Below are 18,812 nucleotides of genomic sequence, written 5' to 3'. Positions count from 1 at the left end.
TAGGAGGCGGGGCCTCCGTTACTAAGGCTCTATATAGAAGCGATTTCAGCCCGAAGGGCTGAAATCGCTAGAGAGCGTTTTGGGGCCCCAAAAAGTCGAAAATCGGGTTCCCCGTCAAAAAGTAGTTTAGTAACCTACTTGTAGGTTGTTTTTAAAAATTAGAGCAAAAAACCGTCGATCTGCCAAAATAATCGGCAAAAACTAAAGTAAACAAAAATACGGAACTATTTTCATGACGTCAGCTTGGAAGAAGAATCTAGCTGGAAATTATTGAAGTATTGAAAAACATGCACTGCCACTGCGCATGTCAAGCATGAACTAGCTAGCTCTTGCGCGTAGTTAAGTGTGTGAACTGTGCAATGCATTATCACGTACGCAGCGCTGAGCGCTTATGCACACAATATATAATACACAAGACGTAGACTAGACAAACGCGAATTTTTAACAGCTGTAGACTCTAGCCTAGGTTTTCTTAGCCATCTAGATCATCAAATCGGATTTGGATTATCAAAAAAAGGTAAGCAGTATCTTGAATATAGGTCTTAGCCTTAGCTAGACTAGTTTTATAGTGATTTAATCCTAAAATCAGGGGGTAAACCCCCCAGACCCCCCTCGGCATTGATGCAATTTTTTTACAAATCGCCGACGACGCTGTTATGGCTGCTAACTAGATCATGTTAAGCCCCATATTATACAGTCCAGTACCTCGGCCAGACTAGCTACATGCGCATTAATATCTACCTTAGCAACGTTACGTCACATCCTTTTTGATCGCCGAGTGGCTATCCGCTAAACTGTGCTAGTACAATTAATTAATAACATATTAATTTTGTCCCATTAGTCTAGAAGATCTAGTCTAGCCTACATAGATTCTACATAATTTTTTACCGTCTGCCATCTGGCTCACATCTACGAGGTAAATGGTTCATATGAACCATTTACAAACCGTTAGTGTATTTTTATAGATATAGACCTAGATCTATGTCATAGCGCCACCTAGATCTATAGATGCACATACATGCCAACATTTGAAAATCATAAATCTGTACAAATTATGCTATTTTCCAAAAAAAGAGGAACAATCCTAACTCTCCTATTCAATGCTACCTACAGACAAATTTGTGTACAGGAAGAGGAACACCTGCATTAAAATGATAATTATCTTCTCCCAAAAAGAGGAATGTTCCTCTTTAATCTGAACAGTTAGCATGTATGGATGCATCGAATATAGAGTTGTGTTTTACAAAAGTTCATTTATGAACTTTAGCTTGAGTAAACTTTGTGATTAAATGTTTTGTTAATAGACTAGATCTAGAGTCTAGGCCTAGACTCTAGATCTAGGCCTATTCAAATGAGATTGCTAAGTCATCTATCTAGATCTAACTAGACTACTTTATGAATATTTAGAACTGTTTCAACATGAATATTATTTTGAATTAGCCTAGAATCTAGTGAGAACAAAAAGAGATGGATCATAATTTTCAAGAAAATTTCCAATGATCAGAAGGCAACTAGACTCTAGATCTAGTTACCATTGGCCGAATGGTAATGGTCCCTTGTGTGATCTGGCTTTCAATTTTTCCTGTGCAAGATATCTTGTTACAACATAAAATTAAGTGTATGGGACTAAGCTAAGCTATGCGTCTATTCGTAGCCGCACGGAAAGTCCGAAACTACTCAAAATTCGAATCTTTATTTGAATCATATGCATGATTTACACATGAAAACTACTTACCCAGGGCAGAATGAAACACCGGATTTCAAAATTCCGCTAAACTTTCCACTAAATATGCTTCATTTTACTAAGCACGAAGGTTTTATCTGGTCAAAACAAATATTATCGCTATTTTTCGTCAGCGCTGTTTATTGAATTTCGTACGGTACGATAGCTTAGGCCTATCGATATCCAGACGCGCGCGCATGTTCGATCGTCCGAAAACGCACGAATAATCATAATTTCCTGGAGCTCTAAACTGGTCAATTTACAGGGGTAAAATTTTCGAAAAACTGAAAAAATCCACCGAATGAGATAAAAATCTCCAGATAGGAAAAACAAGAGTCCCAAAATATGTTAGTAAAGAGATAATAAAGATATAATCCCAAGTTCAGGTAGATTCGCTAGATTTGTCTCTTCCCCTTAGAGCTGACTTTTAGACGACGCAAGATATAACGATGCCAATTCTCCCAAGGGTTTAACACCCCTGTCATGGAGAGATTATGATTCAATCTAAATGTCGATTTCAGTAGGTGATAAAGTCCCGTTTATAGCCTTGATTGAGTCTCTAAACAGCTGGGATCGTACCAAAACTGCTATGCAAAACGTTGCAGGCAAGGTAATTATTCCCCCTAACTAGACATTCCCCGTAAGCCACAGTTTCGAAGCATAGAAATTGCCCGCAAGTCGCAGTTAAGGTTATAATAATAATAATAATAATAATAATAATAATAATAATAATAATAATAATAATAATAATAATAATAATAATAATAATAATAATAATAATAATAATAATAATAATAATAATAATAATAATAATAATAATAATAATAATAATAATAATAATAATAATAATAATAATAATAATAATAATAAATTTATATAGCGCAGCTTTTATACAAAATATATTCAGCTGCGCTGGTTAAGAGCTCCTTTTTACTAAATTCTACAAAAATAAAATCTCTCAGTTGAACAAATAAGTTTTTAAAATGGATTTGAAAACATTGAGAGATGGAGTGCTTCGTGTTTCTATTGGCAAGCTATTCCATATTGTTGTGATACAAACTTACAACCCACTTCCTTTAAGTTGTTGTGGTACAAACTGACAACCCACTCCCTTTAAGTTGTTGTGATACATGTATAGTATTTCAAACTAATAATACTTTTATTTATTTATTTTCTACTTTCAGTTGTTGTGATCGTGTTTGACATGAGGGAATCGTACACGTTAGACCATGCCAAGAGGTGGTACCAAGAATCACTACTCGAGAACAGTCATGATCCTCATATATTCCTGGTCGGAACCAAGCGAGATTTATGTGTAAGTCGTTGAACTTTAGGGCAAGTCCAAGCTATGTCTGCCTGTCCCGTACTTTACGGACCATAAATAAAAATTAGAGTATAGCTGGGCAGCATTTAATAAAACCGCCATAAGTACAATTTTGCCCACAATCCACTGAAATGAGTGTACTAAATTTAACACATGTTTAAATGGGATGCCATTGAACTTGCATTTTAGCACGTTTAATGTCATTCATGAACAAAAAAAATGAGTTTTTCAGAACACAATGTCATGTACATGTATGCAATTAGGAAATCAACATCCTTTATGCTAAAATTGTCCTAAATTCTATCATCAATGTATGTAATTTTGTAATTGCTAATTGACAAATTTTGTTTACATGTTTGATAGTAGCTAGAGACCACATATAAATGTACATGCACTAGCAATCAACCCCTAAAACCATAATTAGGTGTGCTTATCTATTTCCAACATATACTTGTGGTTTATGTTGACCAATATCATACAATTTATATTAGATATACAGTATTGACTGCTTTGAGTAGCACGGTTAAAACTTTTGCAAAAGGCGATCTCGAAACTGTACTGTGACTCCAGACAAAGTCGAGGTGGGTGCATAGTGCAGAGTCTGGAGGTCACCGAGGAGCTCTAGTTTTACCTGTGACCTGATCAGCAGTCGATATTTGTTTCATATACCGCATCCCCATGTCGATTCTTAAAAGGAGGAATTTTAACAAGATATGCCAGTCAAAATGCATATATTTGTAGAATCTAGGGAAATTTACTAAGAGCATCGCAGGCGTCTCCCTTCGCATATGCATTGTTAACTTTATGCATGCCCGTTGCGTCCTTATGCCAGGCAATATTTCTTGTTATACTGCCCACTGCCCAGCAGTCATTAGCAAATTTCATGCCTGCAGTTAAGACCAATTAGGGACCTAGAATCTTCATATGTGGGACATATATTCATCTATCTGTACTCGTAGTACAGTATTATTGCCAGTAATACCAGTATGTTTACAATTTATTGAGTGGGTACTTACAAATGATTTTTCATTTGGTGGTTTAAAATATTCATTTCCTGATGTACATCCTGGTACTTTTGTCTCCACTTCGTTTCAAGGGGAAATACATGTAAAATTGGTTACTCTTTTGATCCTTATTTCATAGACTTGGAGGATACATTGCACATTAACCTGTACTGTACATGTAACAAGCAATAAACATTACTAGTTTCTCTCTCTCTTTCTCTCTTTCTCTCTTTCTCTCTTGCTCTCTTGCTCTCTTTCTTTATCCCCTCCCATTTCTACTTTGCTATTTTCTGACTTTTGCATCCTATCATTCATGTACTGGGCTTGTGCCGGTTGTTATGCAATTTCTTAATGATACTATCTGAAACTTTACTTGCTACTCGTTTCTTACTTTATTTGTTAAATCTAATTTGATAGGAAGTTTTGCCTCATTCTGTTTTGTATTAATTCATTGTACATACAGGTATATCCCAATTTTAGGAATTGCAAGTTTTTACCTTTGTAAAAATGCATTTAAAGATGGAATTGAATAAATTGAAACTGAAACTGAAACTGATAGAAACATGTATTACTAGTTACTACAATGTGTATACCGGTACTGACGGTGCATTTACGTTTTATGGTTTTATAGCTACCGAATCTACAAACACACACGTGATCCTGATGTCATGAAATTCTCTGAAATCCCCAGCCGTATTGATTATCAAACAATCTGATACAAATTACAGACAGAACAACATGTACATGTATGTAAATACCAAACATTTGTTTAGGCCTTATACAACAGCAGTGTAGTGTGTGCAGCATGGTCATGTACATTGTGTTGTATCAATGCAAGAAATACATACCGGTACTCAGGGAAAAAATTAATATTTATTTTTCGGGGGCTACTTTTCAAGCTTGTCTGCATAAAATAACACTCTAAAATGTACAAGTGTAATATATGTAGCTGTGAACAAAAAAACAAATCCATATACATCTACATGTACTTTGAAATGCTGTTTATTCATGTGGAATAATATTTGACAACGGTCTCTATGTTTCCCAGAGTGTTGACAAAATAAGTCACATGCCTCATTTGGATGTGTCATGGCAAGCTGCCTAAAATGCTTTGGTTATTAAAAATATATTGACATTGGGAATGTATAGTGCTCATCACATATCTCGATTTATACAATGCCTACTAACATTCTTGCAACCTCATTGGTAAATTCTTGATCACATGACATGCGCTAAAAGTACCATTGAACGGCATCATTCTCCAGCCGTGCAATTCCGTTTGATTCTTTCGCACCATTGCACTCTGACGTCACTAACGATGTACAAAGTATATGGTGAGCTAAGTGACGTCAGAGTGCAATGGTGCGAAAGGATCAAACGGAATTGCACTCCACGTCACATTAAACATAAAGGTTGGTACGTGTGGCGCATGGTACGCGCGTGGTTTGCTGCCTGCTTAAAAGTGCGCGCTCACTATTAGCAATTTCATTAATTGAAAACAAACAAAAAATGGCTGAGATTTAGGCCTAGGAAAACTGTTTTAAGCCGGTTAACGTCCGAGGTGTTGTATAAAACAAAAAGTGAATGGTCTTTATTCGTGCAATGGAACAATATTTTGCATTCGGTGAAAGATAAGACGCCATTCAACTCGGCTGCGCCTCGTTGAATATAGCGTCTCTTATCTTTCACCTCGTGCAAAATCTTGTACCATTGCACTCATGACCATTCACTATTTGTATACTATTCTAGATCTACATGTTGTAGCCTTTTTTTGCATGCATCTCTTCTTCGTCTTTTTTAAAAATATCCCATTAATAATGCCCCTTCAAGGATCCCTCTTCCAATTTATTTTCATGTAAAATGAGCTCCAATTTGCTGATTAAGATAAAATTTACAACAGGGACTGCAGTAATGTTACGTCATGAAGCAATAGACCGGTTTACTAAACTGGTATAAACATACAAACGACCAAGAAAATATCATCTGTTCACAGAAACAAAAGGGATGTACATGGTCTACTCATAGTTGTTTTTCATCTTCTCAAAATTCTGTCCTTATTAAAACATTATTTTGCTACATGTACTACTTGTCGATCTTCTCTTCTGTGGAACTCAAACTTCTTGTTAGAGGGTACATGTAGTTGACCACGTGTGAACAGCACTTTATAGATTCCCTGATAGAGTGGATGACATCTTGATCATTCTTTTTTGCTATCTAGGAATCACATGAAGAGGTTCAGAAGGTTGAAGAGGCTGCTATGGAGGTAGCTAGAGAGATCAAGGCTGAATACTGGTCGGTGTCTTCCTTGTCAGGTGAGTGGTGGTGGTGGTGGTGGTGGTGGTGGTGGTGGTGGTGGTGGTGGTGGTGGTGGTGTGGCGGCGGCGGCGGCGGCGATGATGGTGATGGTGGTGGTAGTGGTGGTGGTGATGGTGGTGATGATGATGATGATAATGATGGTGATGATGATGATGGTGGTGGTGATGATGATGATGATGATGATGATGATGATGGTGGTGATGATGATGATGATGGTGGTGATGATGATGATGATGATGATGGTGATGATGATGATGATGGGGTAGGAGGGAGGGAGGGAGGGGGGAGGGATGATGATGGCGGAGGTGATGGTGGTGACAGTAATGATGGCAATGATGCAATGATGATCGTGATAGTGATCGTGATGATGATAGTAGATGGCGATGTTGATGGTGTTAATGATTTTGTTGATAATGGTGAAGAATTTAGTATTAGTAGTAATATCAGTCGGGGCAATGAAATTAAGAAAAATTAAATAAATTTCAATTGTAGCACACTCTGATGAGTTGATGTCTTAATGAACTTTATAACAAAAGTTAGTGATTTAGTGATAACAAAGTGGTGTAAAGAAGAGAGGAATTTATAGTAATAATTACATTTTTCTTACATACATGTTAAAGGTGCTTTTGAGACTAGTGATCAATGTCAGTGATGCTAATAAATGGGATGGCATTCATGTTAGAACAGTTTTGGGAAGAAGATTTGGATTATTATTATTTAATAATTGTAAGAGAACTAACTCAGGATTCTAACAATTTTTTTCTTCTTCTTACCAGGCCAGAATGTGGAAGAATTCTTCAACCGTCTTGCGGGAATAACGTTCAATGCATCAGTACTGAAAGCCCTGGATGATCTTGAGGCCAAGTCAGCTAGTAGGCAGATTGCCATCGCACAGAGCAGTGAAAACAGGATAAGTAAGTGCAGAGAAAAGTTTCATAGACAGTTTCAGTTTCAGTTGCATTTATTTCTCCTCAAGAGATCAACAGATAAAAATACATATATAAACAGACAAATGTATGACAATACAAAAGATGAATTATACAAAGTGAGGAAGGCAGTGGCCAAAAAGGAAACAAACCTTGTAAGAGGCCAACCAGACAAGATATAATAGGTAACATTAAACTTAAAAGATATCAAAAAGGAACACAAGATACATGTAAGATAAGAAATGAAGTACCTAACCTAATAAACAAACTTAACAAAAGAGCCTGATATGGAATCGTATATTTAGAAACTTTATATTTCCTTCTAAAAACAAGCATAGACAGGAAAATGACGGATCAGCAGATGATTTTGTGAAGGATAGGAATTTTATTGATAGACCTACTAGCTCAGACACCTAACGATTTGACTGGACTGTCTTAGAAAGACTACTGAAAGTATTCTACTGAAATGTAGACCTGATGGGAGGGGGGGGGGGGGTTTAGTTTTTGTTCCAAATTGGGTTTAACAAAAGAAAGTCTTGAGGTTTAAGTTTTCCTTTGTTAAATGGTTGAACTTAATTAGCAGAATATAGATTTATGTGACCAGCTTTTTAATATGACTGATTTTCATGTATCATTTCTATTAATCTGTTTTTCTCCAGAAATGGGGGGGGGGGGGGGGGGATGTGCTTGAAAACTTAGTATAAGCTTTAATGAGATTAATTTTCAGTCATTACCATAACCCAAGATTACCAAAATCTAGATATTATACCTCAGCTTTATGTTTTTATCCTTTTCTTATGCTTTACATGTCTAATGTTCATCTTTATAGACAGACCTACTATCAAATACTTTTTTTTCTTCTTTTTATTCCAGAGTTGACACCTGATGATATAGATGGTGGGCCAGGATATAAGAACAAAAAAGCTGGATGTTGCAACTGAGTCGGTTTCTCCGGGACTTCTTGAAGCATTGGAACATGTTATGAGCCTTATCGCCCTACATAGGGGAAAGACACTATCAGATCGGCCTCTTGTTTTGACGGTTTTGCCACTCGGACTCTTTCTGGCTCTACTGACCACCTCTACATAAGGTTGACAGAGGTCAATTTTATGAAAGAGTTTTTTTTGCGTACAAGACGATTATTTCTGTCCGCATGTGGTTCTTGCCAAGTTTCATACAGGGGAGCTTTCATGGATTTTCATGGCGAAGGACTTAAACAAGTTACTCAAGCAGGGAGATTTCCACAGACCCCTGTCCACTGTGCGAGTGGATGCAGATTTTAGTTTTCTGTGATGATGACGATTCAATGAGTCAAGTTGCATAAGTGCTTTTAATTGTTATTTAGAACCTTCAGTCATGCTAAAGTCCTTGTTGTAACATTATCAGCCATTAAAGCAATAATTTGACATAGAAATCCATCAAAATAATAGATATGGTAATTCTTAACAATGTGAACAGGCCAAATTTCGCTCAGTTCCCACTGTAGGATTTTGGGAGCAATCCAGCGATGGGCTCCTGTTTGCAGGCAAATGCCTGAAAGTGATGTCGCTCATCGTGGCACTTGTTCCGATTGCGACAAATCGAAAGCTCCGTACTAATGCTAAGCTAAGAAGAACACAGAAGTGTTTGGTTCCTCCCCCTAAGACTCACCTATAAAGCCTCCTTCAGATTCGATGCAGTAAACTTAAGCGTTTTTTAATTTATTTTGAAGACCGTAAGTGTAGAACACTTTACACGTCTGTATCGTATAACAGAGAGCTACACGTTGGACCCTTGTTGCGCACAATCGCCATTCTTTTACACGTTATAAAAAAAGAAATGCCCCTTACTGCTTTATTTCTGAACTAGGCTTAAAGGGAGCGGATCGCCAGTTTCCATGTGCAGAAGGCCATAATTCGCTGACACCAGACTTGGTGGAAATACCATTAATGGGGGTACAAATTTGCACACAGCAAACCCATAGTCCAGTCAAGAATTACTCCCTAATCTCTCGGAGAGCTCGAGAGTCTTCGGGCAAATCAAAGCATTACATAAGGTCCAATGGTCATAAAACTCAAGGCTAACCCTGGTGATTGACAACACCTGTTATTGGGTAAACACCCGAACGGTGTCGAATTCCCCATGAGAGCCGACTACTCAGTGACTTTAAGAATCGTGCATAGATGTGCTACCTGTGCTGATGAAATGTCAAGTCATCGGAAAGATCATTTAATATATTTTTTTGTGGTTTGAGTACATTAACACCAGTTTTACCAAATGTCTTGTTATTGTAACGTCATGTTTACCATAAAAAATAATTGGGATACTAATATGTCTTTTGTAGCTTTGTTCATTTGCACATAGGTCAAAAGCAAATCATATACTTTTATTTAAGAGTGTGCTTTCATGCCTTACATCAATATTGTTTCTGTGATACTTTGTGTTTGGAAGAACTGTCTCAAACTCTTTTTTGGTCGAGTAGGTATGTTAAGTTTAGTTTGGTTTAATACTAAAAGGCATTTTAGCTATTGTACTAGGTGTAGAAGAAAAAATGTTGACAATTTTGATCATTAATAACTCAAAAGTTAGATCTTGTATCCGACTGAGGTATTGGACATTGTATGGATGAAGGATGTCAAATTGATCTGCGTTAAGTTTGTGAGATTTCTGTGTATACTCTTCTTCTCAATACAGTGTTCTGAATATTGAATAAGATTGTCTTTTTTCTTCAAATAATCAAGGCCATAAAATATATGTGTATCAGTAATTAGTTCAGATCACAATGATGCCACTGTGCATTACACCTGTTATTTCTGCCACCCTTTTGATATCCATTGTCATGAATGATTATTAATAATAATAGTAATAATAGGCAATATGTAGCGCTGTCTATCTAAACAATTCTATTCCGGGACGCATAAGAAAAATAGAAAGATTAAGAGAGTTTGGATGAATGTCATGGTGCGAAGTACAGGTATTGTAAAAAAAAAAAGAAGAGATTTCAGCTTGGATTTGAAGGTCTCTATATTCATGACTCTGGGTTCCAAGAGCTACTCTAGAATTTCAGCTGCCATGCTCAATAGCAATCATTATATTCTGAAATAATCACTTGATACACACACCGATTTTGAAGCCCTGATTTTTCACTAAAAAGTGAAAATCTAATTAAATATTCAAAGCATTATTTTAGGAATAGTATTCATAGGAATTTTTATCCGACTAATGATGCCCCAAATAAATTTGACATTGTACAACTTAACAATAAGAAAACTTGATTTTGATATGAGTTTAATATAGATTTTCGGTCTTATTTAACAACAATTTTTTCTTTCTTTTTCCTTACACTTTAATAGTAGTTGATACATTGTATTTGTCAGGTGATCTACAAGTATACGTAGGATCAACTCAGATGAAAACTTGAATAGAATCAAGTCAAATTGCTATTGTCAAAACATTTACTAGAAGGCTTAATAATGTTACATACATTCTTTTAAAAAAAATTCAGCTTGCTGGTCAAGTTATCTGCCTTATTTTTCGTTCACTTTGGTTTTACTTTATTTTGAAAGTTATTAGTTTGTACATAATTGCACAGTTAGCTTTAGTTGTGAAGTCATCTTTTGATCAAATTGTTTTTTAATTATTTTAGTGCTGTGTGTGTGAAATTGGAAGCGAATCTCAAATACTGTTTGACTCAAATCGGTCATGTGCCCATCGTCAGTGGAATTTAGTAAAAGGTATTTAAAAATAATAAGATAATTAAGATAATAAAAAAGTTCTTCAAATTTTGATACTGCTAGTTAATTACCTTTAATCATGAGTTCATCTCAGATGCAATTTTTTCTCTTTACTTATACCCTTCCTCATTCTATGAAATTCAAAATACTTTTTTGCTGTCTAATCTGACATTATGTGAGAGAAATTTCCTTTATTACTCTTATGCTCCATCATAATCATCCAGAGCCCAATCATAATCACAATTTTAACGTTTTCCATTTCTTACAATTCCTTGTTCTCAATAATGTTTATACTTTCCTTCTTTCATGAAATAATTGTGACAATATGATTTGATAGATCAAGTTTATATCTGCTCAGAACTTTCATCTATCCAGCAGAATAAATCGTACTGTCATTATCATTTCACATAGGAGGCGGAAAAAAATTTGTTCCAACTTTTGATATGGGCAATAGTGTACATGCATACTTTTCATATACATATTATATTTTTCTGGAACTTTTAGCTGAAGCTTAAGTGTGCTCAATAAATTATTCCTATACCATTCTACGGTATATCATTTGCAGTTTTAGTACAGAAATAATGCTTGATGGCAGTTTGAAAGAGCATTTAAACTGTATTTTCATGAGTTTTTTTCTTCAGATTTACTAGAATGACACTCTTTTTTATTTTTATTTTTGGATTATAAAGTCAGAACCCATATTGATTGTGTGATGAAAAACATACTTTCTTCATCACAAAATTAAATGAAGACTACTGGTAATACTTTTATCCATTTTCACGTTAATAGAATCAGAAAACCTCCACTCTGTGGTGAAGACATTAACTGTATCATTTGGTTCTTTGTTCTTTATGCTCTTTATATACAGTCTTTGTAAAACTCAAAATGGTTTGTTGTGCATTTACCCCATTGCCTACTGGAACCTGGTAGTACCTGTATAAGGCCTTTCATGAATGAGAGAATTTGGTAGTCAACTGGTTAATAGTCAGGTGCTCATATCTTTATGTATCATGTCAGGTAGCTATTTGACCGTTTACAGGTGCATAATATCTAGTCATGTTTACCCGTATATAGAATTTAATGTAAAAGATGTAAAAATTGGCAAATTGCTACCGGTATATATATTATTTTTGTGTCTTGTTTATAATTGAAAGAAAACTTTCCGTCTCCCAACATTCCTTTGTGGTACCTCTTTGCGTGAAGATATGTTTGTTTTTCCCCTCCGACATTCTTTTCTGTTTATTATTTCAGTTTTATTCAGCTGCTGCAAGTAATGGTTCTGGAACTTCTAATGCTACAATATCTCACCTTCCTTGTTACTGTATATGCAAAATTGCAAATGGTTTTGTTTTGTTGGGTTTACGTCAGTTTTTTAAATGAAACTAAGTATGCTCCATATTTTTTCTATTTTCTGATGAGTGCTCTAGCCAAAAGTAAAGATATAGTATTATAACCTAGCATTTCTACAGAAACTCAATAAATATGATCTTTGTATTTGTATGGAGTTGTTTTGATCATAGCCATCGTGGAAATTGGTTTAAAATCAAATACAGGTAGAATGTAATGCATCAATATGAATGCACAACCTCTTTTGAAAAAAAGTGATGTTGAAACACAAATGAAGAACAATGCAAGTTGATTTTGAACCAATTAGTACCACATTTGTCATCTTCAGTACTTGTTTGTGCATTTTAGCAGATTTCATTTGTTTGTAGTTTTTAGCATTCACTACATGTAGATTCCATGAGAATTTAAATATTTTGTCAAAAACTAAAACCCTTATTATTCACTAGTCTGTCAAATGAAAGATGAACAAACATTAATGTTATGATTTCTGAGCCTCAAGTAATGAGACCAAATTTGAAGTGGTGCCTGGAAAGGACAAGATAAAGCAAATGATACGTGGGAATATTTTTTATCATAAAGTGTAAGGGGACCCTTGTTTTTAAATGTATGCTCGTGTGTATCAGCTCATGTATCCTAAACGTATTATACTACCAGTATGTTAACTCTACATTTCAGATCACTATAGGAAAATAATGTACATGTATATCTTCCATGTAGCTCCATATGAAATATATTCTTGTTATCTTTCCCTTTGCTGTGTTCTCTTTATATTATTGAAATATATTTATCCCTTTCATATATGCTCTTCCATTTTATGCTGAAATCATGTTCAATTCACTGTTTGCTTTATTAGTAATACCGGTAGTTAAAGTTTGGTGACCTTGTTTGATATTTTCGAGACGTCAAAAGATCATACTTATCTCTCCTCAGTATTATGTGATTTACCCATTTTTAAGAGTACCGGTATACATATTTCATTTTCCTCTTCATATTATGTAATTATTTCAGCATTATGGTCCTTTTTTGTTTTTAAAGATCCTAAATGAACGATATTACTATTTAGTAGTAGTAAACAGTAAGGTCATAATTCATTCTAGTAATCCCACTGGTCTGTAATAAGTCTTTATAAAATGAGCAATAGAATAATTTGCTCTTTTTACATACTCTAAAGAATTTTTGAAATTCTTAATCACAGTACCATTTACATGTAGGTATATTTTTCAAGTCTGGAACTAGTACAAAATAACTATTGTTCTTTTTGTAACATTTCAAATATAACTACACTTATCTTTATTACTAGCAGTCTTTGTTATAAATTATCTTACAACTTTTTCTTTCTGAATGCAAGTACACTAGAGCCCTATATCTATTTTCACCAAGGCTTTCCCACAAAGCAATAATTTTGTGTCCTACATGTTAACCTATCTTGCAAGTTCTATTTTTTGCAAGTTATGATTTTTATTCTCTTTTTTGTCCAACGATTGTTAGCACTTTTAACTTTGATAACCATTTCCGCAATTAGGATTCACCCAAAAGGAAAAAAAAATGCTGCCAGGATATCTTTGAAAACACTTGAATGAATATTTGAGTGAGTGATAAGGATTTCTTTATTCTATTTGATAATAATGCAAGTGTACTTGATGTTCACTTATCATGTGGTCAATTGATTTTGTCCTCACGTAGATGGAAAGATACACTGGATATAGATCATAACTTTGTTTTTCTATTTTTATCAATCTTTCTTATCAGATTTCAGTCAGGTGCTGTGCATGTAATGTCATTCTACTGCATTTACTTTCACTATCGATCCCTCATTAAAAACAAAACAAAAAATATTTTTTGAAAACTATTTATAGCATCTTTGTGCTATGTATATTTGATGTAATGACATCATAAACATCAATTGAAAAGTAATTGTATTGGCTAATGCTCTCTCTCTCTCTCTCTCTCTCTCTCTCTTGCTCTCTCGCTCTTTCTCTAAAGTATACCAATCAACATTTTTTTCTCATGCGAGTAGTTTCATGTCGTAAAACTACATTCAAAATATGAGCTTCAAATATTATTTCTGTAAAGATTTTTTCGAGTAAATAAAGTTTAACATACACTCTCAATTAACATAAAAGTGACCTGTTAACGTGTAGCTATTTAAATGGGCAACAATATTTTACTGATACTACTACATTGACTCTGGGAACAATATACACTGTACAAAGTAAAAACATTGTCTGAAAATTGAAGGGATAGCTATTGAAATTAAAAAAAGAAGAAATGTACTTCTCGATCATCTTGAATTATAAACCAAGTACTTTTGTTGTTCTAAAAGATAACCATTATATTATTAGTTTTCAGGAAAATTTTGAAGAATTTTTCAAATATATCAATATATTTTCAGAACATATTTATATGAATGTAAATAGAGAAATAATGTGTGCATGTATGGAAATAAGCATATTAAAATTAGGCTTTGGAAAATTTCTTGGATAATGATGCATTAAGGTGGCTATTCTTTTTAATATATTTTCAGTGCTTAGCAACAAATTGGAGTCTGTTCTTTTCTTTATGACTTTGATGGGCACTTTCAAATATAGGTTGATGTTACAATGTCTATATTTCACGAGTATTATTGAGATTTTGTTCCTCTGTCTAGCATTGAATTAGCATAGGAAGTATAGAAAGTACTAAAGGTATAAAATATATGAAGCTCATTGAGTAAGCTTTTTTGTAACTCTGAATAAAAGAAACTATTACAACAAATACATTTTGTTTCTTGGTCTGTTCATTTCATCAATATAGACCTAAAATATTTTTTCATTATTTGATGTATTAAATGTTGATATGGATTGAGAAAGTGAGAGAAGTGTTAATGATTCGGCAACTATCACCATATTTAGACACTTGTTTTCCACTTGTAATAGTGGATAAGCTCTTGAGTTTGCTGGAATTAATAAAAAAATCACTTGAAGCAGAGTAAAATTAGGAAATAGACCAAGGCCCTGTCTTACAAAGAGTTGATATCAATCGCAACTACGTACATAAGAGATAGGAGACTGCAAAGTTGTGATTGATCGCAACTCTTTGTAAGACAGGCCCACTTTGTAGTAAGCTTTGGTATAAATGCCCCCCCCCCCAGACATCCTACAGGTTTGTTAAACATGGAGACGTCCCACTTTGTGCATTTTAGAGTAATTACTGCCAATGTGATGGAGGTGCTTTGTGAATACCTTTTGTTTGCCCTCTTGAGAAGAATAATTTCATCTGTCCTATGTATCGGAGAATGTGCCGTCAGTGAATAAATATAAGATTACACAACTTTCATGAGCACAAATCCAGTATTCGTCTCGATGGGTTTTACAGTTTTGGTAGATATGACCTTTATCTGCCCATGCTGAGATTGTATCTATAAACTGGCTTATTGTATTGGCCCAAAAGAAAGTATTCTCTAATTATTCAGGTATTTTTGCTGGTGTCCAAACAGTGAGTACACCGGATGATTGGTAATATAGTGGTATATAAATCAAGAAACAAAACCAGAATTGTTTACACTGAAAGCTGGGAACCGTGTGACAAACAGCAATTTCAAATTGATTAACTAAATTCAATTTAATAATGGTGACAATTGAGAAGTAAACAAAATGATAGAAAGAGCAAGTCTTGATAAAATTGTAATAAATCATTTTATTAACCCCCAAATAGTACACAATAATTACATCTGGCTAGTATAACATAAAAATATGATTTGATTATCGGAAACAATTCATGTTGTCCCAATCAGTATGGATTCTTTGAAGAAAACATCACAAATGTAACATCTATGGATTAATGGCAACTACGCATGAGAACAAATACTTTAGAACATATTTATCAAGACGCTAACAAACACTTAATGCTAATGAAAAACACTGAAATGAATGGATAAGATTTTACAAGAATAAAAACATACATAAATACAACCATCTTTCCAAAAATACAAAAAACGCATTTGTAGATATGAAATCAAAGATATGTTTTGTTTATTTAAATTAATATGAAGAAAAAAAACCTACATGTATCACATGGCTGTTGGAGCCTGTAATATATGTTTTGTACAAAATGAAGCCTGAAAAAGCCTGAACAGAGAGATCACACAACCTAAAAAGTGGCGATCTCTATATATTATTTGCTAAGAGCCAGATTAACTTGTACGTTTTTAAAGAGAACGTGATTGCAACTACCCAAGGTAATTTCAATGGCCTTGTCTGTCACCTATTGAAATGTGTGAACGTGACAATGAGGTATTACATAATCCCAGCGACTTTCTACTGGATGTACAATACCATTGAGTTGATTTTTTCCAAAATAGTTGCGATCGTATTAGAGATAACGCACTTCTGGCTCTGAACAGACAGGAAAGATGTTTTCTGTCAAATGTAGAGTTTCTTGAACTTCAAGGCCAGTATTCATAAAACAGTCTAAATCTAGTCCAGGTTTCAGTGGGTAGAGTTAGTTTATTTATTTGAAGAGCACCAAGGCAGTGTTAACCCCTTTATCTTGTAAATATTACCATAATTTCACAACTTCATGAACAAACAAATTCATCATTTCATAATGAGATCATTTTCTCACTTTCATTTCATGACTGGACTCACTTTGTTTTTTTAATGATTTTGTCCCAGCATTAGTTATTTACGCAGAATCATAGCTTGCCGCTTGGAATGCCATAAATTGGTGGTCCTACATTTGCTTCAGCAACAATTGCTCTGTCTTTTATTTTGTCAAATGTATAGGGTCAGGATGAACATAAAATTGCTCTATTCCATAACTTCATGAACAAACAAAATATCATTTCATAATGAGATCGTTTTCTTCATGACTAGACTCACTATGTCTTTTATGATTTTGTCACAGCATGACAATTATTTACACAGAATTAATTAGAGCTTGACATTTAGAATGCAATGAATTGGTGGTCCTACAACGCCTAAACCAGTAGACTAAATACCAGGTTTACCTTCAAGCCAATATGAATATAGGATACTTGTGGGATGTTTCGCATTAAATTTTGCCCCTTCCTCCGTCTCCCGTATCTTTCTTCACAATGAACATGTAAAGGATACAATGGAATGTCTACGTAATACATCATACACACAAACATTATCTATTGCAAAAAGAAGATTGAATAAGATTTTTGAATATGATTACTGGTACATACACAGATCAAAGATGAGAGTAGATTCAAAATGGCAAAAGTGGCAGTTTATATTAAACAGACTGTAGTATAGATCTACCAGTATCTACCAGTATATGCACCTAATTTCAAAGCCTATGAGCAGTTTGTGTATGCCCTCAAAAACCGTTCCTCAGATTTCTTTGCTTTTAGTAGACTATGAAAACAAAGATACTTGCATTACTAAGCTGCCGTGAAATTTTCCCTTATTCTCAAGTGCAATATAAAAAGCATGAAAAGGCGAGACACTATATATGCTAATTTCATAATGTATCAAAATATAATGCATACATCTTTGTAAATTGCCCAATACAAATTATTTAATTCACCCGTTTATAATTATTTACAATTATTTGTATCTCAATAGTCAGAAAGCAAATTACATACACCTGTACAGTATTTGTTGCTAGGTAGGACAAACATGATGACTTGCCCTAACTAACAACACATGATATACGTGTATGCAGTTTGCATAATGACTTTTGAAATACTATTATCCGTAACAGGTGAGTGAAATAATCTGTAATTATGCACTTCACAAAGACGTATACATTAAATTTGGCATTAAACATTAATACCTGGATTTCCTTATCTTTCTGGCTATATGCTCATTACTCAGCCACTATGCATGTTCTACAATTGTTTGGCACATGTGATCATTGTCATTTATTTGTAATCTTGAACTTTCAGTGCAAGTTTCATTGGATTCTGTGAGAATTAATTGTCTATATTTACCAGAACTCTAGTGCTGTGTTTATCCTACATTCAAAATCAAGATAGAAATCTTATAAATTATGCATGTTGATGAGACATTTATCTTTTCAAACTTGCATGACAAACATTTAGATTTGTTCAATCCTGCACCTAAACTTCTACAGGAATGTACATACATTTCATGAAAATTCAATGGCATGCAACCTGATGTAAGTAAAGCAAGATCATTAAAACTTTTCCCATTCCATCATTTCAAAATCATAAATGCATCCCAAATACTGCATAGAGATATGCAAGTATACATGTACCTATGTGTTATGTGCTGTACAAAGACGTTTAATAATTATTATTATGAATAAACTGCATCAAGAAAATTTGATTCCATTACAAGATATAAATCTATAAAGTTTAAAAATATCAACAACAATATCTATTGCAAAATACAATTACTTAAGATAGTAAGTCCGAAAACCTGTTAAAAATATGTTAACTTGATGATTTGACAACAAAATGAGTTTACAAATGACAGTAGCAAACATACA

General features: G+C 34.2%; 1 protein-coding gene and 1 long non-coding RNA gene across 2 annotated transcripts; one reads left to right on the top strand and one right to left on the bottom strand.

Moving 5' to 3' along the window:
- Nucleotides 1–2,895: 2,895 nt before the first annotated feature.
- Nucleotides 2,896–8,299, top strand: LOC763452 (ras-related protein Rab-34). The gene is made up of 4 exons (XM_001199435.4): nucleotides 2,896–3,038; nucleotides 6,270–6,363; nucleotides 7,144–7,281; nucleotides 8,167–8,299. The coding sequence occupies exons 1-4, from the start codon at nucleotides 2,928–2,930 to the stop codon at nucleotides 8,232–8,234; spliced, it is 411 nt and encodes a 136-aa protein (XP_001199435.2). The 5' UTR covers nucleotides 2,896–2,927; the 3' UTR covers nucleotides 8,235–8,299.
- Nucleotides 8,300–9,009: 710 nt separating this feature from the next.
- On the bottom strand, nucleotides 9,010–9,528 carry LOC115926732. The gene is made up of 2 exons (XR_004065240.1): nucleotides 9,438–9,528; nucleotides 9,010–9,142 (listed from the first exon to the last, which is right to left on the bottom strand). It is a non-coding gene; the product is annotated as an uncharacterized LOC115926732 (long non-coding RNA).
- Nucleotides 9,529–18,812: the final 9,284 nt, after the last annotated feature.

The sequence above is a fragment of the Strongylocentrotus purpuratus genome, unplaced genomic scaffold (assembly GCF_000002235.5).
Source record: "Strongylocentrotus purpuratus isolate Spur 01 unplaced genomic scaffold, Spur_5.0 spur5_scaffold_2, whole genome shotgun sequence".
In the NCBI taxonomy this organism is placed as follows: domain Eukaryota; kingdom Metazoa; phylum Echinodermata; class Echinoidea; order Camarodonta; family Strongylocentrotidae; genus Strongylocentrotus; species Strongylocentrotus purpuratus.
This window is presented reverse-complemented; position numbering and strand designations above follow the sequence as displayed.